We start from the raw sequence: 17,883 nt of genomic DNA, 5'->3' as shown, positions 1-17,883 counted from the left end.
TCTACTTCTATTACTTTATTAAATCATTTAGTCTTTCAATAATACTTTACATCTATAAACTGCCACACTACGCTATGCATCTGGCTAGATGACTCTTTTCAAAAAATAAAAATTCTATGAAAGTATGATTGACCTTCTCAATCAAAACATTTAGAAAGTAAAAAATATTTAGCAACTAAAAATTTTACAATAAATCTAAAAGTGATTTTTGCTAAATACACTATGTAGAGCAAAAATATTTTTTGTCTATTCCTGATAAATTTATATTTCATTCATTTATAAATAAAAATTAATTAATTAATATTCACTTTGAAAACAATAGTGTTAAATCAATCAATTATATTGTAAATTTAATACATATTATGAAATTTCATTCTAAACAGCTAAATTTAAATATTTAATTATTTCATCAAAAAATAGATTAAAAAAATTGTAAAAAAAAAAATATTTATCTAATAGAAGACAAAATTAAATAGTTTTTGTAGTATATACAAATAATATTAATTGGTAGAATTTTTGTAGAATAAAAAAGAGTTATTATTTCATTAAATATAAGAGGAAAATTTCATCTAATCTGTTCATTTAGCTTATAACAAATATTTTTAATTACTTATGTTTGTAGAACAAAGTTAATTTATTTTCAAGTAAAAATCAGCGATTTTGAACTGAATAATATTCAACTCTAATTGATTTTTACTTTTAATTAATTTTTTGAAATATCATTAAATTTTTTAACCCAAACAATTTCTCTTTAAAAAAGTTGACTTTTTTTGTTTTTTTATCTTTTATTTTGATAAGTATTTTAATTAGAAAGTATTTATCATTTTACTTAAATTAGAATAGAAATGATATTAGATCAATAGATGATCTTTGTTCGTTTAAAAATAAATAAAACAGCAAAATGCTTTATCAAGCTCTATTATAAATCAATAGTAGATAGTCTCATAAAAATAAACTAAATTAATAAGTAAATATTTAGAATAAATGAATGAAAGAAAAATATCATATCAATCATTTTTAGTTTCACAGTGTAATGAAAAAAAAGTGTGTGGTTTAAATAATAAATTTGTATTCTTGTATATTTAATTATTTATTATATTGCAAGCAAGCAAACAAACAAAGCAAGCAAGCAAATTAACTGTGAGAAATATAAGGATTTTTTATGTTTTATAGATTTATTTTGCGTATTAATTTGATAAAGTATGTATTCATTGATAGATAGATTGGTTGATTTTTTCATTCATAGTTTGATATTAGCAAAAAGAAGTATAAAAAGAAGTAATTAATAATATTTAAGCTAAATAGTTGTTTGATTTTGGACTAGCAAATGAAATTTGTAGAGTCTAGTAATAGTAATAATAATAATGTTAGTACTACTTTAACCGATATTGAAAATACTTATTCGGAGCAACAAAAAGAGTTGGAGGTAGAAGAATATACCTCCAATTTGAAATCTTTTTCAAAAATTTAGAAAATTTAGGATATTATTCCATTTATCTTATCTGCCTATCTTGCATCATAATTCAAGAAATACTTGTTTTTTCGAAAAAACTTAAAGCTTTTTGTTAAATATTGTTTCAAGTACAATTAAATACTCCTTAAATAATCGCTTTAAGATAAGTTGAATTCTGAAATTCTCTTATAAAAGTCTTTGGATTAAGTACATACTTGTTACTTACTTACTTAAAACATTTTCTATCTAAATTCTTTTTTTGAGTTTATTTTTTGTTATAAATTTCCTTTCAATAATTAATGTAGATATTAGATGAGTATTCTTAAAAATCATGTTGCATATCTTAAGAACTAATTTGCATAGTCAAGCATTATTTGCTATAAAACAATTAATTTCAAACCATTTAAATAAGGAAATAGGTATCTATAAATTTAATATCTTAATAAGCAATTCATTTATTTTCAAATTAGGGATATCTCTTACTATCAGGCGCATTATGCATGATGAATGAAAACCCAAATTACTACGAATAACTTTAAATGCATCCTAGTTCTTTCAAATATACACAAAGGGCTAAACAAATGATTAGAGAATAAGTATTTTGTTAATTAAATGCATTTATCATTTCATTAAATTACTCCTTTATTCATTAAAATGTTTATGAAATCTTAATTTCTAACAAGATTATTAGTCTTGAAACAAAAACTAACTCAGATGATTTATCTAAAATAAATGAGAATAGTCAAAATAGTTCTTAACAAAACTCTCCAGAGACGCTTCTTGTTGATTGCCTTTCTGATTTAAACGAAGTTTAGTCCTTCTATTCTTTCTATGAAAAAATAACTTCAGCTTATCTTGTTAGAAATCCATATATTCAATTGACAAAATGCTAATTGTTTATATTAAAAGAATTATATAAGCTAAATTACTCAGAAAACGTATGTTTGTTTGATTGATTGATTGATTGAATTCCTAATTCCAAATTATTAAAAAATATTTTTAACTTTTTTAAAAATTAAAAAAATTAAGGAAGCTTTCTGGATTTTTGTTCAAATAATAGAAACAATCTTACCTATCGACTACTTTTCCACATTAGGAATAGGTTTATTGTGCCATTTTTAAACTTCATTGAATATTTCCAAGTATCTCTATCCTAAATTCTATCAACAAATAAATGTAACCTCAATAGACATTAATGCACTCATCATTACTTCACTCTCAACATTATATTCAAACATCTTATCAGGAGGCATTCTTTACTTAGCTTGGGATTATATCTTTGCATTTGGAAGCAAAGCTCTTTTTTAGATTCTCTTAGTCCTTTTTCAATATTTATCAGAATAATTTTCTAAAGTAGATTGCTCAATATAAGGTAATCTAAATAGCTGTTTTACAAATTCCTTTAATTAATAAATCAAATTATCTCCTTAAATTAAATCAACTATAAAAAAATTAATAAAATAAATTATTAAGAAATAAATAAAAATGGTTTAAAATATCATAAATTTGTTAAGTGGATTTAAAAATAAATATAATTTTTTAGTGATTTAAAATTAAATTAAATATTTTTTAACATTGAAATCATTTTAATAGATTTTTCTACATTTAGTAAAACCAAGATATTAAACAGAATGAATTGATGGATGTACAATTATAATTTCATAATTATGTTGTACTCCTTCTTTAAATTTTTAATTCATTAATTTTTAATTAATATAATTTAAGATAAAAAAATTAATGATTATGGAAATGCTTTTTTTTAATGCTTTAAAAGCCTAAACTTTGATTAAAAAATATTTTTATTTTTGTTATTAATTTTTTAATTGTGAAATAGAAACAAAAGATGTGGAGAATTATTTTAAAGAATTGCAAGATTTAGAAGATTTTTAAAGAAGGATGAATTAAGTTGAGATTGATGACTAATTGTTAAATATAATAAATAACGTTTACAAGTATGAATATGAGCAGTTAACTAAAAAATTTGAAGTTTTATATGATAATAATTAGTAAACAAGTATCAGTTCTACTGAAAAGGAAGATTGCAACTTTATTAATTTTAAAGAAATAGATCAATAGCTTAAATAGGAAAACTACGAAGTCTTAATCTTAAAACAGAAAGAGGATATAAAAATATAAACTTATTCACACTTTAAATTAAGTGATGAAGAAATTAGCAGGTTACTAATAAAACAATAATAAGAATAAGGAAGAGCTTAAACTGCTAATTATAATGACATTCTGTACAGATTCTAATTCGAAATAGAAAAAGAAGATAATTATCTTTACTTAAAAAAAAATAACTGCAGCTCATTTTTAAAAAATAATATTTAGTAAATATAAGATGATCTGCTTATTTCAAGATAAAAAAGTTTAAGTCCTCTTTTAGAAATCAAAAATTCTAAATAGCTTGATTAAATTTATGAAAATGAGTTTTCAAATTTAGATTTATTTGAGCATTATAAAGAAGATTAAAACTCTAATTTACTCTATAAGTTAATATGTGAGCATTCAGATTCCATTTATAAAAAGCGCAAACAAACAAAAATAAAAAAATTGTATTCAATTTCTGAATACTTATTTGACGATTTGCTAGTCAATAAACATTTCTTTAACTTTCTTTATTCTTAAAATGTAGAAAGTTCCTCAATAAAAAATTTTATTTGAATTATTAAATTATAAATAAATCTAAAATATAATAAAATATTAATCATTAATTAACAAAAATATCATTCATTCATTATCAGTAAATAAATAAATAAATTAATCATTAATTAACTAATTAAAAATATATTTATCAAAATTTATTTTATATTGCTCATTTGTAATAAATTTTCATTTAATTATAATCATATTAAAGCTATTGTAATTTATAAATATAATCTGATTCACTCAATTAAACTTTTTGGAATTTTAATCTAACTAAAAATTTGATTAGAATTCGTGAATTCGTAAAGTCGTGCATGCCTATCGAGGATTTAAGGTAATAAAAATTTATTTTTATATATATTTTCGTCCTAAAAAAGCATTATTAAAAAATAATGGCCTTTTTAAAAAATAGTGAATTCATCCATATCAATCACTAGATAGATTTTAGAAAGGCATTTAGATATAGCTAAAACTGTTTAAAATTGACTTTAAGAAATTAAAAATAGATTTTTTGAAGTCAGTCGATAATTAATATAAATGAAGTTATTTTATAAATATTATACTTTTTTTGTAAAAACTTGCATAAATGTTTATATAAATGCTATTTAAATAGCTAGCTACAGTTATAATAATTTTATAAAGCTGTGTTAAATAAATCAGCATTCTTATTTTTCGGTTACTTTCATATTAATGAGTCTAAAGTTTTTAACTTCATCAAGACTGAAGATTTGATTTTTTCCTTCATAAATGCAATCAGTTTCCAAATCTAAAGTTTGAGAAGGGAAAGTAAGAGTAAATTTAAATTTATAACTTTGACTACACTCATTCATAGCAAGAACATCTATTGTGCTAAAATCAACATAAGTGACTAAGCATCCATCTTACTTAGAATCATCTTATTTAAGATCTTTATGAGTTTCAAATGAGACTAGAGTAAAAATGCTCACTAAAGATATTAAAGAGATAAGAATTAAAGTAGCTTTCATTGTTTTTTATTTTTCTTTTATTTTATTTTAAATGAAAATTATTTATTAAAAGTTAATCTATTGATTTTTTAAATGTTCAAAATTCAAGCATTCATCATCATGATTTAAATAAACAATAATTAACTAACTAACTAATTAATTAAAATAGTAAATTCTTATATTAAATTTGTTATTAGAATTTTTCTGATAATTATCAAAATCTTAATTTCTCAGATTAGAAAGTTTACAGCTACCTAATCTTTTTTCATATAAATGTAAAGTATGTAAATCTTCAGTTAATATAAAACCAACTTAGTTTAAATTTTTAAGTCGTTGTAATTAATATAATTTAGCTTGCTTGCTGATTGCTATTTTATTAAACCTAATCTTTAATGCTACAAAATATTTTAAATTCTCAAATTTATTATCTAAAAATAAAACCTATTTAAAACAAAAATTATATTTTTTCTAAGTAATAAAAAAATATATAATAATAATAATTTGTATATATTTATTTGTCTCTTTATAAACATAAATAAAATATTTATTTATACTTTTGTCCTGGAGAGTGAAGAAAATAAAGCTTTTTAAATTAATCTAAAAATAAGATTTATCTGACGAAAGTGCTTATATAAATTATAGGCTAAAATTATCTCTATTAGCAAACTTGATAACAAATTATTATATTTTATAACATTTCATTATAAAAAACTAAAATTATTAACGAAAGGCTATTTTTTTTATGTTTATATTTTTTTAAACTTTTCAAGTATTTTAAACGAAAATAAACTATTTCATTGATACTAATAATTTTAAGTAAATAAATAAAAAACAAATGGTCTTATTCCTTTTTATTGTTTATTCAATAAACTAATTTCTTTTATAAAACTAAGAATGAAATTGTTGCAAAAGTTAAAATTAATTAATTTCGATTTGAAATAGAAAAAGAATAATTAAATCTTTTACAATTTTTAAAAGATATATAGATAGATACAAAAATATATGGATAAATACAAACATAGAAAGATAAATCTATCAAATTAATATGATATTATTAAGCTATTGAAAAAATAAGCCATAATAAATGAATTTGGCAATATTAAACTGATAAAAATTTTTGTTTCAAAAAAAATGTTGTTCCTTTTTTAGCTAATTTTATTAATTAAGGATTTTCCTTGTCTATTTTGAATAAATAAAATTTTTTTGAATCAGATTAGGTAGATAAATAGATAGATAGAAACTTTTACTTAAAGGATTGAAAATGAAGGATTTTAAAAATGAATGGTTAACTTATTTAATACAAACAAAAATAAAGATGTATTTTGTATAATTAATTGATAAGAGACTAAAATTAGTTACCAAATAAGTATTCACTGCGTAATAAGATAAATTAACTGCTTTAAAAAAACTGAAAATTAAATTCTCTTAAAATTTAAATGGTTTTTTTTTTAAATAATAAATTAAATAAAACCAAATAATTTAAAAAATTTAAGATAATTATTTATTTATTTAATTATTTAATTTACTACTGTAGCTTTATTTTCTTAATAATAAACATATTAAAAAGCATGCATGGATATATATACATACATAAATTTAAAGATTTATTTTATGTATAATAAATATAATAAGTGTATAATTTAATTAGATCTATCATGCTATCTACCAGCCATCGTCTTCGTTTTCCTTTCCTTAGTTTTGTTATTATTTTCTTCTTTCTTCTCTATCTATTTTTTTCTTTCTACTAAAATATTGTCCATCAGCTATTCTAATTTGCTTTTCGAATTCTAAATCTTTTTCTTTTTATTTAGATGGATCTAAGGAAATAGCATCTCTTTTTACTGGGAACTTTTCGAGTCTTTTTAAAGTTTTCTTATCAGCCTTTTGCAATTTGAAAATCCATTCAGGTACATCACATCTATTTATTTTTATTGAATGAATAAATAAATAATTTTTTTGTTGTAAAATTTAAAATTTACCCTGAAACTTTAAGCATATTTCCTAAACTTCTAAGCAAAGGCTTATCTTCGTTTGTAAAGAAGGTAATTGCTCTGCCTGTTCTTCCAGCTCTTCCAGTACGTCCGACTCTGTGAATATAATTAATCATAGTAGTTGGAAAATCATAATTAATGACCAAATTAACTCCCTTAAAGTCAATACCTCTTGCCATCAAATCTGTACAAATTAAAGCCCACAACTTACCAGTTCTAAAATCTTCAATAACTTCTTCTCTTTCTTCTTTCTACTTATCCTATTATTTTTATTAAATTAAAAATTTAACATCTTTCACAAAATATATTTTTGAATAATAATTTATTTAATTTCACTTCGCAAAAATAAAGTAAAAATATTTATTGCTCAACCAGCTTTTATTTTATTTTTGTTTAATAAAATCTTTTGTTTCTAAAATAATTTTTATTTTTAAATATCTTTATCACTAAATAATTAAAAAATACAATTTTTGCTTTGATAAAAAATGAAAATTAATTTATTTAATTATTTATTTACAGAATCAATCTTTTCTATTTTAATAGGTGTATTCACACAGGAGCTTTTTATCATAGAAAGTAATTCCTCTCCTCTTTCTTTAGATTGAACAAAAATAAGGACAGGTGGATTAAATTCACCATTGTTAATAATATTTTTTAATTCGACAAGTTTGCCATATTCACTTTAGCAGTAAGAAAGTGACTACTCAATTGAAGCCAAAACATTATTTTTACCTCCAATCTACAATTTCAATGGATCAACGATAATATTTTTAACTAATTCTTCTACAGGATGTTGAATAGTTGCACTAAATAATAAATAAGTTAGCCCTTACTTTTCTTAAAATGTTTCTAAAATTCTCTTCATTTAACCAGCAATGTTCTATTCAAAATAAAATAAATAAATTAATTTGATATTTTTGATAAATTCACTTACAAATTCAAAGTATCTATCTGCTTCATCGAATACAATGTATTCTAACTTATCAAATTCTGTATGAGATTTTCTATTCATTTTAATGAACTTTAATGGAGTAGTAATTAAAATATCGATATGTTCAAGTTATATTTTGAAAGCGTTTGATTCATTATTTATTTTTTAAATTTATTTGATTCTGAGACCATCTTCAACTCCGTAATTTAAGAATTCGAATTCTCTTAAAATTTACTCTGCCAATTCGTTTGAGGGAGCAAAAATGAGAGCTCTGACTCCATTTTTTTAATGAGTGCCTAGTTTCTAGAGCAATGGAAGACAATAAGCAGCTGTTTTACCACTTCCAGTAGGAGCAAGTGCTAGTAAATTTCTTTTCTTTTAGATAAAAGAGATAGATATTCATTGATTTATTTACTTAATAATTTAATTATATAATTTTACTTCCATAATTATTGGTACTGATTACATCTAAATTGGAGTAGGCTTTTCATAACCAGCTTTCTTCATGTTATCCAATATTTTTTGGTTAAATCCATACTTCCTATTTGATAAATGGTATTTTAGATTCTTGTTTATTACTTTATTTAGTAATATTTTTGCTCATTTAATAGTGAAAATAATAAACTATATATATATTTGTCTTAAAAATCTATATCTTGTTAGTAGAAATAACCCAAAGAATATATTAAATATGAAGAAGCTAATAAACATAAAAAGATTATTTGTTTACTTTTGCATTTTAGTGAAATTAGTTAAGAGAGGTGGAATATTATCACCTTCAACTTTAACTTTGTACAATTTCATCAATGCTTTGATTTTAGCTTGCTTAAGTTGCTACTGATGTTCCCAATCCTTTTCTAATTCATCTATGCTCATTTTTCTACGAGATTTTGTTTAAGTGATTTGTTCATTTAATTGCTTAAGATTTTCATTATCGCTATCATCACTATCGTTTTCATTATATTTTTATGCTAGGTTATTGTCAGAAAGTTTTCTCTTGGGTTAAGAAGATTCTCTAACGGCCTAATTTACTTTTTCTGTTTGCTAATAAAGTAAGAAAATTATGTTTATATCATAAAAATGAATGAAGGAATCAATTAATTAAAGCTGAATGTAATGCTACTTTTTAAAATCTATTATTTTCTTCCTTCTAGTAAAATGATGTGCCTGTCTTCAAAATCTAAAAGAAGTTTAACTTCTTTTTAGAATCCTTTTATGCTTGCTAAGTTCCTGAAACTTTTTTGATTGATTGCTACTATTTCATTAGTTGATTTTGTTATTAATTTCAATAAATTTATTCTTTTTTAAAGGATTTCTTGCAATTAATTATTACAAATTTTACTATCAAAAATTCTTTATTGTGATTGGTACTTTTATCCAAGCAAGGTTGCAAGCAATACAAATTGGTTAAAGTCTTAAAGAATTTATATAAATAATAATTTGCTCAAATTTCTTAAATACATTTTGTTAGTTAAATCGCTTGCTTTTGTTAATTTATTCTATATATTCTTTTTAAATTGATAGACAGACATTTAAAAAATAAAATTATTTTCTTGAAAATTAAGATTAAAATTTTATTTTGTTGTTTAATAAAATTATTAATAAATAAATAAAAATAAATAAATTTGCACTGCTTAATTAATACTTTAAATTTGATTAAATAAATATATCTAATGATTAATAGTTAATCTAGATAGTATTAATTAAATTTTAATTACTAAATACATCTTAATCAATTAATTTCATTATTAACAAAATAATATTAAATTTTCATAATTATTATCTATCTTAACAACTAACTATGCTGTTTATTTGATCCCATAATTATTCCAATACAACATCACAGGATATTTCTTTATCCATGTTAAGCTTATTAATTATCTTCCTAATAAAATCTTAATATGCTATTATCAAATATATATATATATATATATTTTATACATAATAAGACTTAATTTAAAATGTCCCAATTTATGATAATAAACTAATTAATCAATAGCCCAGAAAGACTCAATACCATCACCAACTTCCTTCCTTCCTTGCTTCATTAATAATTAATTCATAAATTCTTTAAATGTATTGATAATTAAATTTTTTATGTTTGTAAATAAATATTCTATTCTATTTACTATACATATATACATAGTTAATGAATTTTTCAAAAAATGTATATTAATTAATTATTTATAATATAAAAATTTATAATCTATTTTTTACATAGGAATGAATGCGCTTTTTTTGGTACACGTATTTTATATAACTAAATATCATGCATGTACTGCTAAAAAAACTAATTGAATTTGAGAATAAATAGTTAGAGATATTGTAAATACTATTATATCTAAAATATATATATTTCCCTCATTATTTGACTTAAACAAACAAGAAAATTTACTAAATATATTAGATGATTATTACAGATGCTTCAAATAAAGTAACCCCAGCTTTTTTATATATTATTTTGATTTTTAAATAAAACACAAAAAAAATACATGAAAAAAAATACAAGGGTTACTTTATTTGAAACATCTGTATAATCAATAAATCTATTTGCTCGTTTAACCAAATTAATTTGAAATTAAAGTACATTAATTTATTAATATACTTATAATTAATTAAATTTCCATAAATTGCTATTCTATATTTTTGAGAAAAAAAATGATATAGTAGAAAAAGTATTTTAAAAGTCTATAAGAAGTAAATATATTTTTTATGAATATATTTCAAATTAATTTTATCTTTTAAAAAAGTTTACTGACTCTTAGCTTTAATCTCATTGGGTTATCCGTATAGATCTGGAGTATATTTAATTTTTTAATATTATTATTATTAAATTTTTAAAAATCTAATTTTTTAGCTATTTATTTAGTATATTTTTTTCTAATAGGAATTCTCATGTTTATTCATATTAATTTTTATTTATACAAATATCTATTTATTAATTTCATTTTATTCCATATTTTTTCTTTATTTTATTCTTCCTTCTAATTAACTAATTTATAAATCATATTTTTTTATACAATATTTAAAAAGCTATAAGTAAATTGGTGATCAAAATGCCTCAGGTTTAGGTTCTGCTTTAGCAAAGTGCACTAATCTCTCAAAATTATTACTTGTTATGAAGTAAAACAGTTTATTTGTTTTGGATTGTGATATTTTTTAATATAAAAATTAATTTATTTAAAACAATATTTTAACTCTTTTAATTTATTTATTTATCAGATTTTTATTTTATTTATTTTTGTTTTTCTTTTTTATTCTGCTTATATTTTATTTTAAACTTTTCTATCTATCTATCTATTATTTATTAATTAATTTCCTATTATTTCATATTTTTTCTATATTTTTTCCTTCCTTCTAATTAACTAATTATTTAATTATAGTTTTTTTTTCAATATTTAAAAGGTAGAATTAAATTGGTTTTGAAGGTGTATCAAGCTTAGGTTCTGGCTTAGCAAAGTGCACTAATCTCTCAAATTTGACACTTGGTCTTGAGTATAAACAGTTTGCTTGTTTTGGATTATGATACTTTTATATAAAATGAATTTACTTAATATAACTATTTTAATTAAATCGTTTATTTATTAGCTTTTTTTATTTGATTAATTTTTGTTTTTCTTTTTATTCTACTTATGTTATTTTTATCTTTGTTAATTTAGCTAATTTTTTCATTTTCAACTTATTCATTTCCTATTATTTCAGATTATTTCTTCATTTTTTCCTTCCTTCCTTCCTTCCTTCATTCTAATTAAATAATTAATTAATTATTATTTTTTCTTCAATATTTAAAAAGTTTGAACTAAATTGGTGATAAAGGTACATCATGCTTAGGTTCTAGTTTAGGAAAATGCACTAATCTCTCAAATTTGACACTTTCTCTTTAGTAAAAACAATTTATTTGTTTGGATTGTGATATTTTTTAAAATAAAAATGAATTTAATTTTCTACTTTTACTTTTATATTTAATTAATTAATTCATTATTTCATATTTTTTCTTCATTTTTTCCATTATTCTAATTATTAATTATTAATTAATTATTTTTTTCTTCAATTTTTAAAAGAGATAATTAAATTGGTGCAATTGGTGTATCAGGCTTAAGTTCTGGTTTAGCAAAGTGCACTAATCTCTCAAATTTGACACTTGGTCTTCAGTAAAAACAGTTTATTTGATTTCGATTGTGATATTTTTTAATATAAAAATAAATTTAAAACAATTTAACTAATTTTTTTATCCTTTCTTCCTTCTAATTAACTAACTAATTAATTATTTTTTTTTCTGCAATATTTAAAAAGGTATAATTAAATTGGTGATCATGCATAATGCTTAAGTTGCATTTTAGAAATGTGCACTAATCTCTCAAACTTGACACTTGGTCTTGAGTAAAACTGTTTATTTTCTTTGGATTATGATATTTTATATATAAAATGAAATTATAAGAAGAATATAATTATTTTAATTAAATTATTTACTCATTTATTAGCTTTTTATTTGATTTATTTTTGTTTTTCTTTTATTCTGCTTATGTTTGTTTGTTTCTTTTTTTTTTTAATTTTCAACTTTTGCATTTATTATGAATTAATTCATTACTTATTACTATGCGTATTCCCTTGATAAGACCCACCGACCGCCAACCGAGGTAGGTCCAAAATGGGAGATTTTTGAATTTCAGTCAATTTTTCGAAGGCATTAATTATAAATTTAAAAAGAGCTGAACTCTTCACAGTAGTTATTTTTTATTATAATTCTATGTAATCAAGCAAGCACTCACTGCTAATCTTAACTTAAAGTTAATATTTTAAAAGCATTCAGTTTAATATATAATAAAAAAAAGTGAAATTATTTATTTAATATCCTAAGTATTTTCTATTTTTTCTACATTTTTTCCTTCCTTCTTATTAACTAATTAATTATATTTTTTCTTAAATATTTAAAAAGGTATAATTAAATTGGTGATCAAGGAGCATCAGGTTTAGGTTTAGGTTTAGAAAAGTGCACTAATCTCTTAAAATTGACACTTTCTCTTCAGTAAAAAATTTATTTGTTTTGGAAAATGATATTTTTTAATATAAAAATGAATTTAAAACAATATGACTAAATCTTTATTTATTTCTTTTTATTTCATATTTTTTCTTTATTATTTCTTTCCTTCTAATTAATTAATTAATTATATTTTTTTCTTCAATATTTAAAAAGCGATAATTAAATTAATGGTAAAGGAGCATCAGGGTTAGGTTTTGGCTTAGAAAAGTGCACTAATCTCTCAAATTTGGCACTTTCTCTTTAGTAAAAGAAGTTTATTTATTTATTTATTGTTTTGAATTGTAATTTAAAAATGAAATTAAACCAATATAGCCATTTTAATTAAATTATTTATTTATTTTTATTTTATCCAACATGCTTTAATTTTATTCTTTTCTAACTTAAATAATTTTTTCATTTCAACTTTTGTTTTTATATTATTAATTAATTAACTCATTTCCTATTATTTCATATTTTTTCCTTCCTTCTAATTAACTAATTATATTTTTTTCTTCAATATTTAAAAAGGTAGAATTAAATTGGTGATGAAGGTCTATCAGGCTTAGGTTGTGGTTTAGCAAAGTGCACTAATCTCTCAAATTTGACACTTTGTTTTGAGTATAAACAGTTTATTTGTTTTGGATTGTGATATTTTTAATATAAAAAATGAATTTAATTAATATAACTCTTTTATTTATTTATTTATTAGCTTTTATTATTAATTAATTCATTTCTTATTATTTGATATTTTTTCTTCATTTTTTCATTCCTTCCTTCTAATTAATTAATAAATTATTATATTTTTTTCTTCAATATTTAAAAAGTGATAATTAAATTAGCGATGAAGGTGTATCAGGCTTAGGTTGTGGTTTAGAAAAGTGCACTAATCTCTCAAATTTAATACTTGGTCTTCAGTAAAAAGAGTTTATTTATTTTGGATTATGATATATTTTAATATGAAATTGAATTTAAAACAAAATAACATCATTTATCTATCTATCAGCTTTTTATTTGATTTATTTTTATTTTTTATTCTACTTGCCTTTTTTTCTATCTTTGTTTATTGAACTAATTTTTTAAATTTCAACTTATTATTAATTAATTAATTAATTCATTTCCTATTATTTCATATTTTTTCCTTCCTTTCTTCTAATTATTTTTTTTCTTTGATTTTTTAAAAAGGTAGAATTAAATTGGTGATATTGGTGGATCTTGCTTAGGTTTTGGTTTAGCAAAGTGCACTAATCTCTAAAATTTGACTGTTGGTCTTGAGTAAAAAAGTTTATTTGTTTTGATTGCGATAAATTTTATATAAAAATGAAATTAAAACATTATAGCTCTTTTAATTAATTTATTTAGCTTTTTATTTTATTTATTTTTGTTTTTCTTTTTTATTGATTTTCTTCTTCTTTTTTCCCTTTTTAATTTAACTAATTTTTTAATTTTTAACTTTTGTATTTATTTTTAATTAATAGATTTCTTATTATTCCTTCCTTCTAATTTAATAATTAATTATATTATTTTCTTCAAATATTTAAAAAGTTATAATTAAATTGGTGATGAAGGTATATCAGGCTTAGCTTCTGGTTTAGAAAAGTGTACTAATCTCAAAAATTTAAAACTTCGTCTTCAGTAAAAACAAACATTAAATTTTTTATTTATTTATCAGCTTTTTATTTGATTATTTTTTTTTCTTTTTCTGATTTCCTTTTTCTTTATTTCATTTTTTATTTAGCTAATTTTTTAATATTAAACTTTGTATTTATTATTAATTAATTAATTCATTTCTTATGTTTTCATATTTTTCCTTCCTTTTAATAAACTAATAAATTATATTTTTCATCAATATTTTAAAAGGTAGAATTTAATTGGCGGCATAGGTGCATCATGCTTAGGTTCTAGTTTAGGAAAATGCAATAATCTCTCAAATTTGACACTTTCTCTTTTGTAAAAACAATTTGTTTGTTTGTTTTGGATTGTGATATTTTTTAAAATGAAAATGAATTTAAAACAATATAGATAACTCTTAAAATTATATTATTAATTTATTAGATTTTTATTTGTTTTATTTTTCTTTTTCTTTTTTTATCGAACTAATTTTTTTATTTTTAACTTATACATTTATTATTAGTTAATTTATTTATTTCTTATTATTTCATACTTCATATTATCCTTAACCTTATAATTTAATAATTAATTATATTTTTTCCCACAATACTTCAAAAGTTATAATTCAATTTAAGATGAAGGGGCATTAGGTTTAGGTTCTGGTTTAGGAAACTGTACTAATCTCTCAAACTTGGCACTTGGTCTTGAGTAAAATCAATTTATTTATTTTAGATAATTTTAACATAAAAATGTATTTAAAAACAATATACTCTTTTAATTTATTAATATATTTATTTATTTATTTATTAGCTTTTCATTTGGTTTATTTTTGTATTTCTTTTTTATTCTGCTTATGTTTTTTTTTCTTCTTTCTTTCTTTCTTTCTTTCTTTCTTTCTTTTTTTCTTTCTTTCTTTCTTTCTTTCTTTCTTTGTTAATTTAACTGATTTTTTCATTTTCATTTTCCACTTTTGATTTTATTATTTTCGTCCTTCTAATAAACTAATTAATTAATTAATTATATTGTTTTCTTCAATATTTAAAAAGAGATAATTAAATTGGTCCAACGGGTGTATCAGTCTTAGGTTTTAATTTATCAAAGTGCATTAATCTCTAAAATTTGACACTTGGTCTTGAGTAAAAATAGTTTATTTACTTTTGATTGTGAAATTTTTTAATAGAAAAATGAATTTAATTAATATAAATCTCTCTTTTAATTTATTTATTTATTAGCTTTTTATTTGATTTATTTTTATTTTTTATTCTGCTTGTTTTTTTTTTCTTTCTTTAATAACTTAACTGATTATTTTATTTTCATTTTTTAGTTTTATTATTAATTAATTAATTCATTCATTTCCTGTAATTTTATTATTTTTCTTCATTTTTTCCTTCTTACTAATTGACTTATTAAATTATATTTTGTTCTTCAATATTTAAAGCGATAATTAAATTGGTGCAATTGGTGCAAAATGCTTAGGTACTGGTTTAGGAAAGTGCAATAATCTCTCAATTTTGACTCTTGGTCTTGAGTAAAAACAGTTTATTTGTTTTGGATTGCGATTTTTTTATTTTGAAAATAAATTTAAAACAATATAAATAACTAACTTTTTAAATTAATTTATTTATTAGTTTTTATTTGATTTATTTTTCTATTTCTTTTATATTCTGTTGCATTTTTTTTATTTGATTTAAAATATAATTTTAATTTAAAAAGAATTGAATCAGAAATATAGAAAGCAAAGTACAAGTGTTTTAAATCAAAAAGATTAGTTGCCTTTAAAATCGATTTCTTATTATGATAAAAAAGTTGTGAAAAAAGGATATATAAATAAATATTTGAATAATAGAATATAACAGGTTTCATTTTGTAATATTTTGTAATAGAATAATTTTACCTAATATTTAGACAGATAGATTTATTTATTTATTTTATTTATTATTACTTTTATATTTATAAATATCAAATTTTTGCATGTAAATAAATAGTTTATTAATAAAATAAAATAAAATAAAATTAAAAATTAAATTTACTTAAATTTTAGCCAAATGCAATCAAATCATTAAATAATTTTAATTGTCTTATAAAATTTTATAAAAACTAAGCTTTAATATAATATATATATATATATATAAATTAGATGTCTTTTTCACTGAAATTAATATTTTTAAAAAGAAGTAAAAGTTAACAAAAAGATCAGAAAGATACTTTAAAAATTTATTTTTAGTCTTGAAGTCAGTCCGTCCATTCAGTATTTATTACCTATTTATTTTAATTGCACTAAAAATAATAAGAAGCTATCATATTCTTCTTTAATTTCTTCACTTTAATAAATAAATAAATAAATAAATTACTATATATAGTATATTTGTTATCAGGATTTAAAATTAATTGAAAAGAATATTTTTAAATACTTTAAATTTAAATTCATATTAATATTTGGCTTAAAGGCTTTAAATAGGTATTGATATATTTTTAATTATATGATGACCAAACCATCTTTTATTTTTGCTAAATTAATGTATATGTTTTCAATAGAAATATTAAGATTTATTAATTAATGAATTTTACCTTACAATCACTTCCTTTTTTGTGACATCTGTTTGTAAAATCAAATTTATAAATTTTTTTTTTGATAATTATAATAATTTATTTGTTCTTTTTTTCCAAATTAATTTGATATAAAAGTACATTAATTTATTAATATACTTAAAATTAATTAAATTTATATATTGAAACTCAATAGTTTTGAAAAAAAATAAAAAATAAATAAATAAATAAATAAATGATATAAGGGAAACAACATTTTAAAAATCTAGAATAAGTAAATATTTATTTTTTTATTAATAATGTTTCAATTAATTATTTTTATTAAAAAAAGTTTTTAAACTCTTCACTTTAATCACATTAGATCCTGCATATTGAACTGAGGTATAATTAATTAATTAATTAATTAATTAATTTATTACTATTAATGTCTATTTATATTTAATTTTCAACTTATTTACAAAATATTTTCCTAATATAAATAAATACTCATCTAAATTCATTTATTTTTATATAAACAACTATTTTTTATTTATTTTAAATTAATTTTCAATGCATTTTTATTATTAATTATTTTATATTTTCTATTATTTTTTCCTTCTAAATAAATAAATAATTAACTATAATATTTTATAATAATATAAGTAGGTAATAGATTGATGATAAAAATGTTTCAGACTTAGCTTCTGGATTAGCAAACTGCACTAATCTTTCAAAATTTGATA

General features: G+C 20.1%; 4 protein-coding genes across 4 annotated transcripts in view; 2 read left to right on the top strand and 2 right to left on the bottom strand. All coding sequences in view use genetic code 6, as the record gives it.

Moving 5' to 3' along the window:
- Positions 1–1,327: 1,327 nt before the first annotated feature.
- TTHERM_00700890 (rab-GTPase-TBC domain protein) lies at positions 1,328–4,117 on the top strand (the record flags this gene model as incomplete). Its single annotated transcript, XM_971708.3, has 6 exons — positions 1,328–1,660; positions 1,759–1,872; positions 1,924–2,049; positions 2,137–2,391; positions 2,483–2,825; positions 3,288–4,117. The coding sequence occupies 6 exons, from the start codon at positions 1,328–1,330 to the stop codon at positions 4,115–4,117; spliced, it is 2,001 nt and encodes a 666-aa protein (XP_976801.2).
- A 638-nt stretch (positions 4,118–4,755) lies between these two features.
- Positions 4,756–5,085, bottom strand: TTHERM_00700880 (transmembrane protein, putative; the record flags this gene model as incomplete). Its single annotated transcript, XM_971707.1, has 1 exon — positions 4,756–5,085. The coding sequence occupies one exon, from the start codon at positions 5,083–5,085 to the stop codon at positions 4,756–4,758; it is 330 nt and encodes a 109-aa protein (XP_976800.1).
- A 1,632-nt stretch (positions 5,086–6,717) lies between these two features.
- On the bottom strand, positions 6,718–9,250 carry TTHERM_00700870 (type III restriction enzyme, res subunit; the record flags this gene model as incomplete). The annotated part of the gene is made up of 7 exons (XM_971706.3): positions 6,718–6,982; positions 7,044–7,315; positions 7,573–7,935; positions 7,990–8,361; positions 8,428–8,527; positions 8,717–9,030; positions 9,110–9,250. The coding sequence occupies 7 exons, from the start codon at positions 9,248–9,250 to the stop codon at positions 6,718–6,720; spliced, it is 1,827 nt and encodes a 608-aa protein (XP_976799.3).
- Positions 9,251–10,644: 1,394 nt separating this feature from the next.
- The window catches only part of TTHERM_000699860 (kinase domain protein, putative), a gene marked incomplete at both ends in the record, with an annotated part of 12,086 nt that continues 4,847 nt past the window's right edge, over positions 10,645–17,883 (top strand). Inside the window, 17 exons of the mRNA XM_012795316.1 lie at positions 10,645–10,683; positions 10,737–10,786; positions 11,020–11,109; positions 11,392–11,481; positions 11,780–11,869; positions 12,048–12,137; positions 12,280–12,366; positions 12,923–13,012; positions 13,181–13,270; positions 13,535–13,624; positions 13,831–13,920; positions 14,189–14,278; positions 14,549–14,638; positions 14,864–14,953; positions 15,233–15,322; positions 15,661–15,750; positions 16,053–16,142. Coding sequence (XP_012650770.1) covers positions 10,645–10,683; positions 10,737–10,786; positions 11,020–11,109; positions 11,392–11,481; positions 11,780–11,869; positions 12,048–12,137; positions 12,280–12,366; positions 12,923–13,012; positions 13,181–13,270; positions 13,535–13,624; positions 13,831–13,920; positions 14,189–14,278; positions 14,549–14,638; positions 14,864–14,953; positions 15,233–15,322; positions 15,661–15,750; positions 16,053–16,142 — 1,436 coding nt within the window. The remainder of the gene's footprint in view (positions 10,684–10,736; positions 10,787–11,019; positions 11,110–11,391; positions 11,482–11,779; positions 11,870–12,047; positions 12,138–12,279; positions 12,367–12,922; positions 13,013–13,180; positions 13,271–13,534; positions 13,625–13,830; positions 13,921–14,188; positions 14,279–14,548; positions 14,639–14,863; positions 14,954–15,232; positions 15,323–15,660; positions 15,751–16,052; positions 16,143–17,883) is intronic.

This window comes from Tetrahymena thermophila, assembly GCF_000189635.1.
Source record: "Tetrahymena thermophila SB210 genomic scaffold scf_8254820, whole genome shotgun sequence".
In the NCBI taxonomy this organism is placed as follows: Eukaryota; Ciliophora; class Oligohymenophorea; order Hymenostomatida; family Tetrahymenidae; genus Tetrahymena; species Tetrahymena thermophila.
Note: the sequence above shows the minus strand (reverse complement) of the source record. Positions and strands in the feature narration are given on the sequence as shown.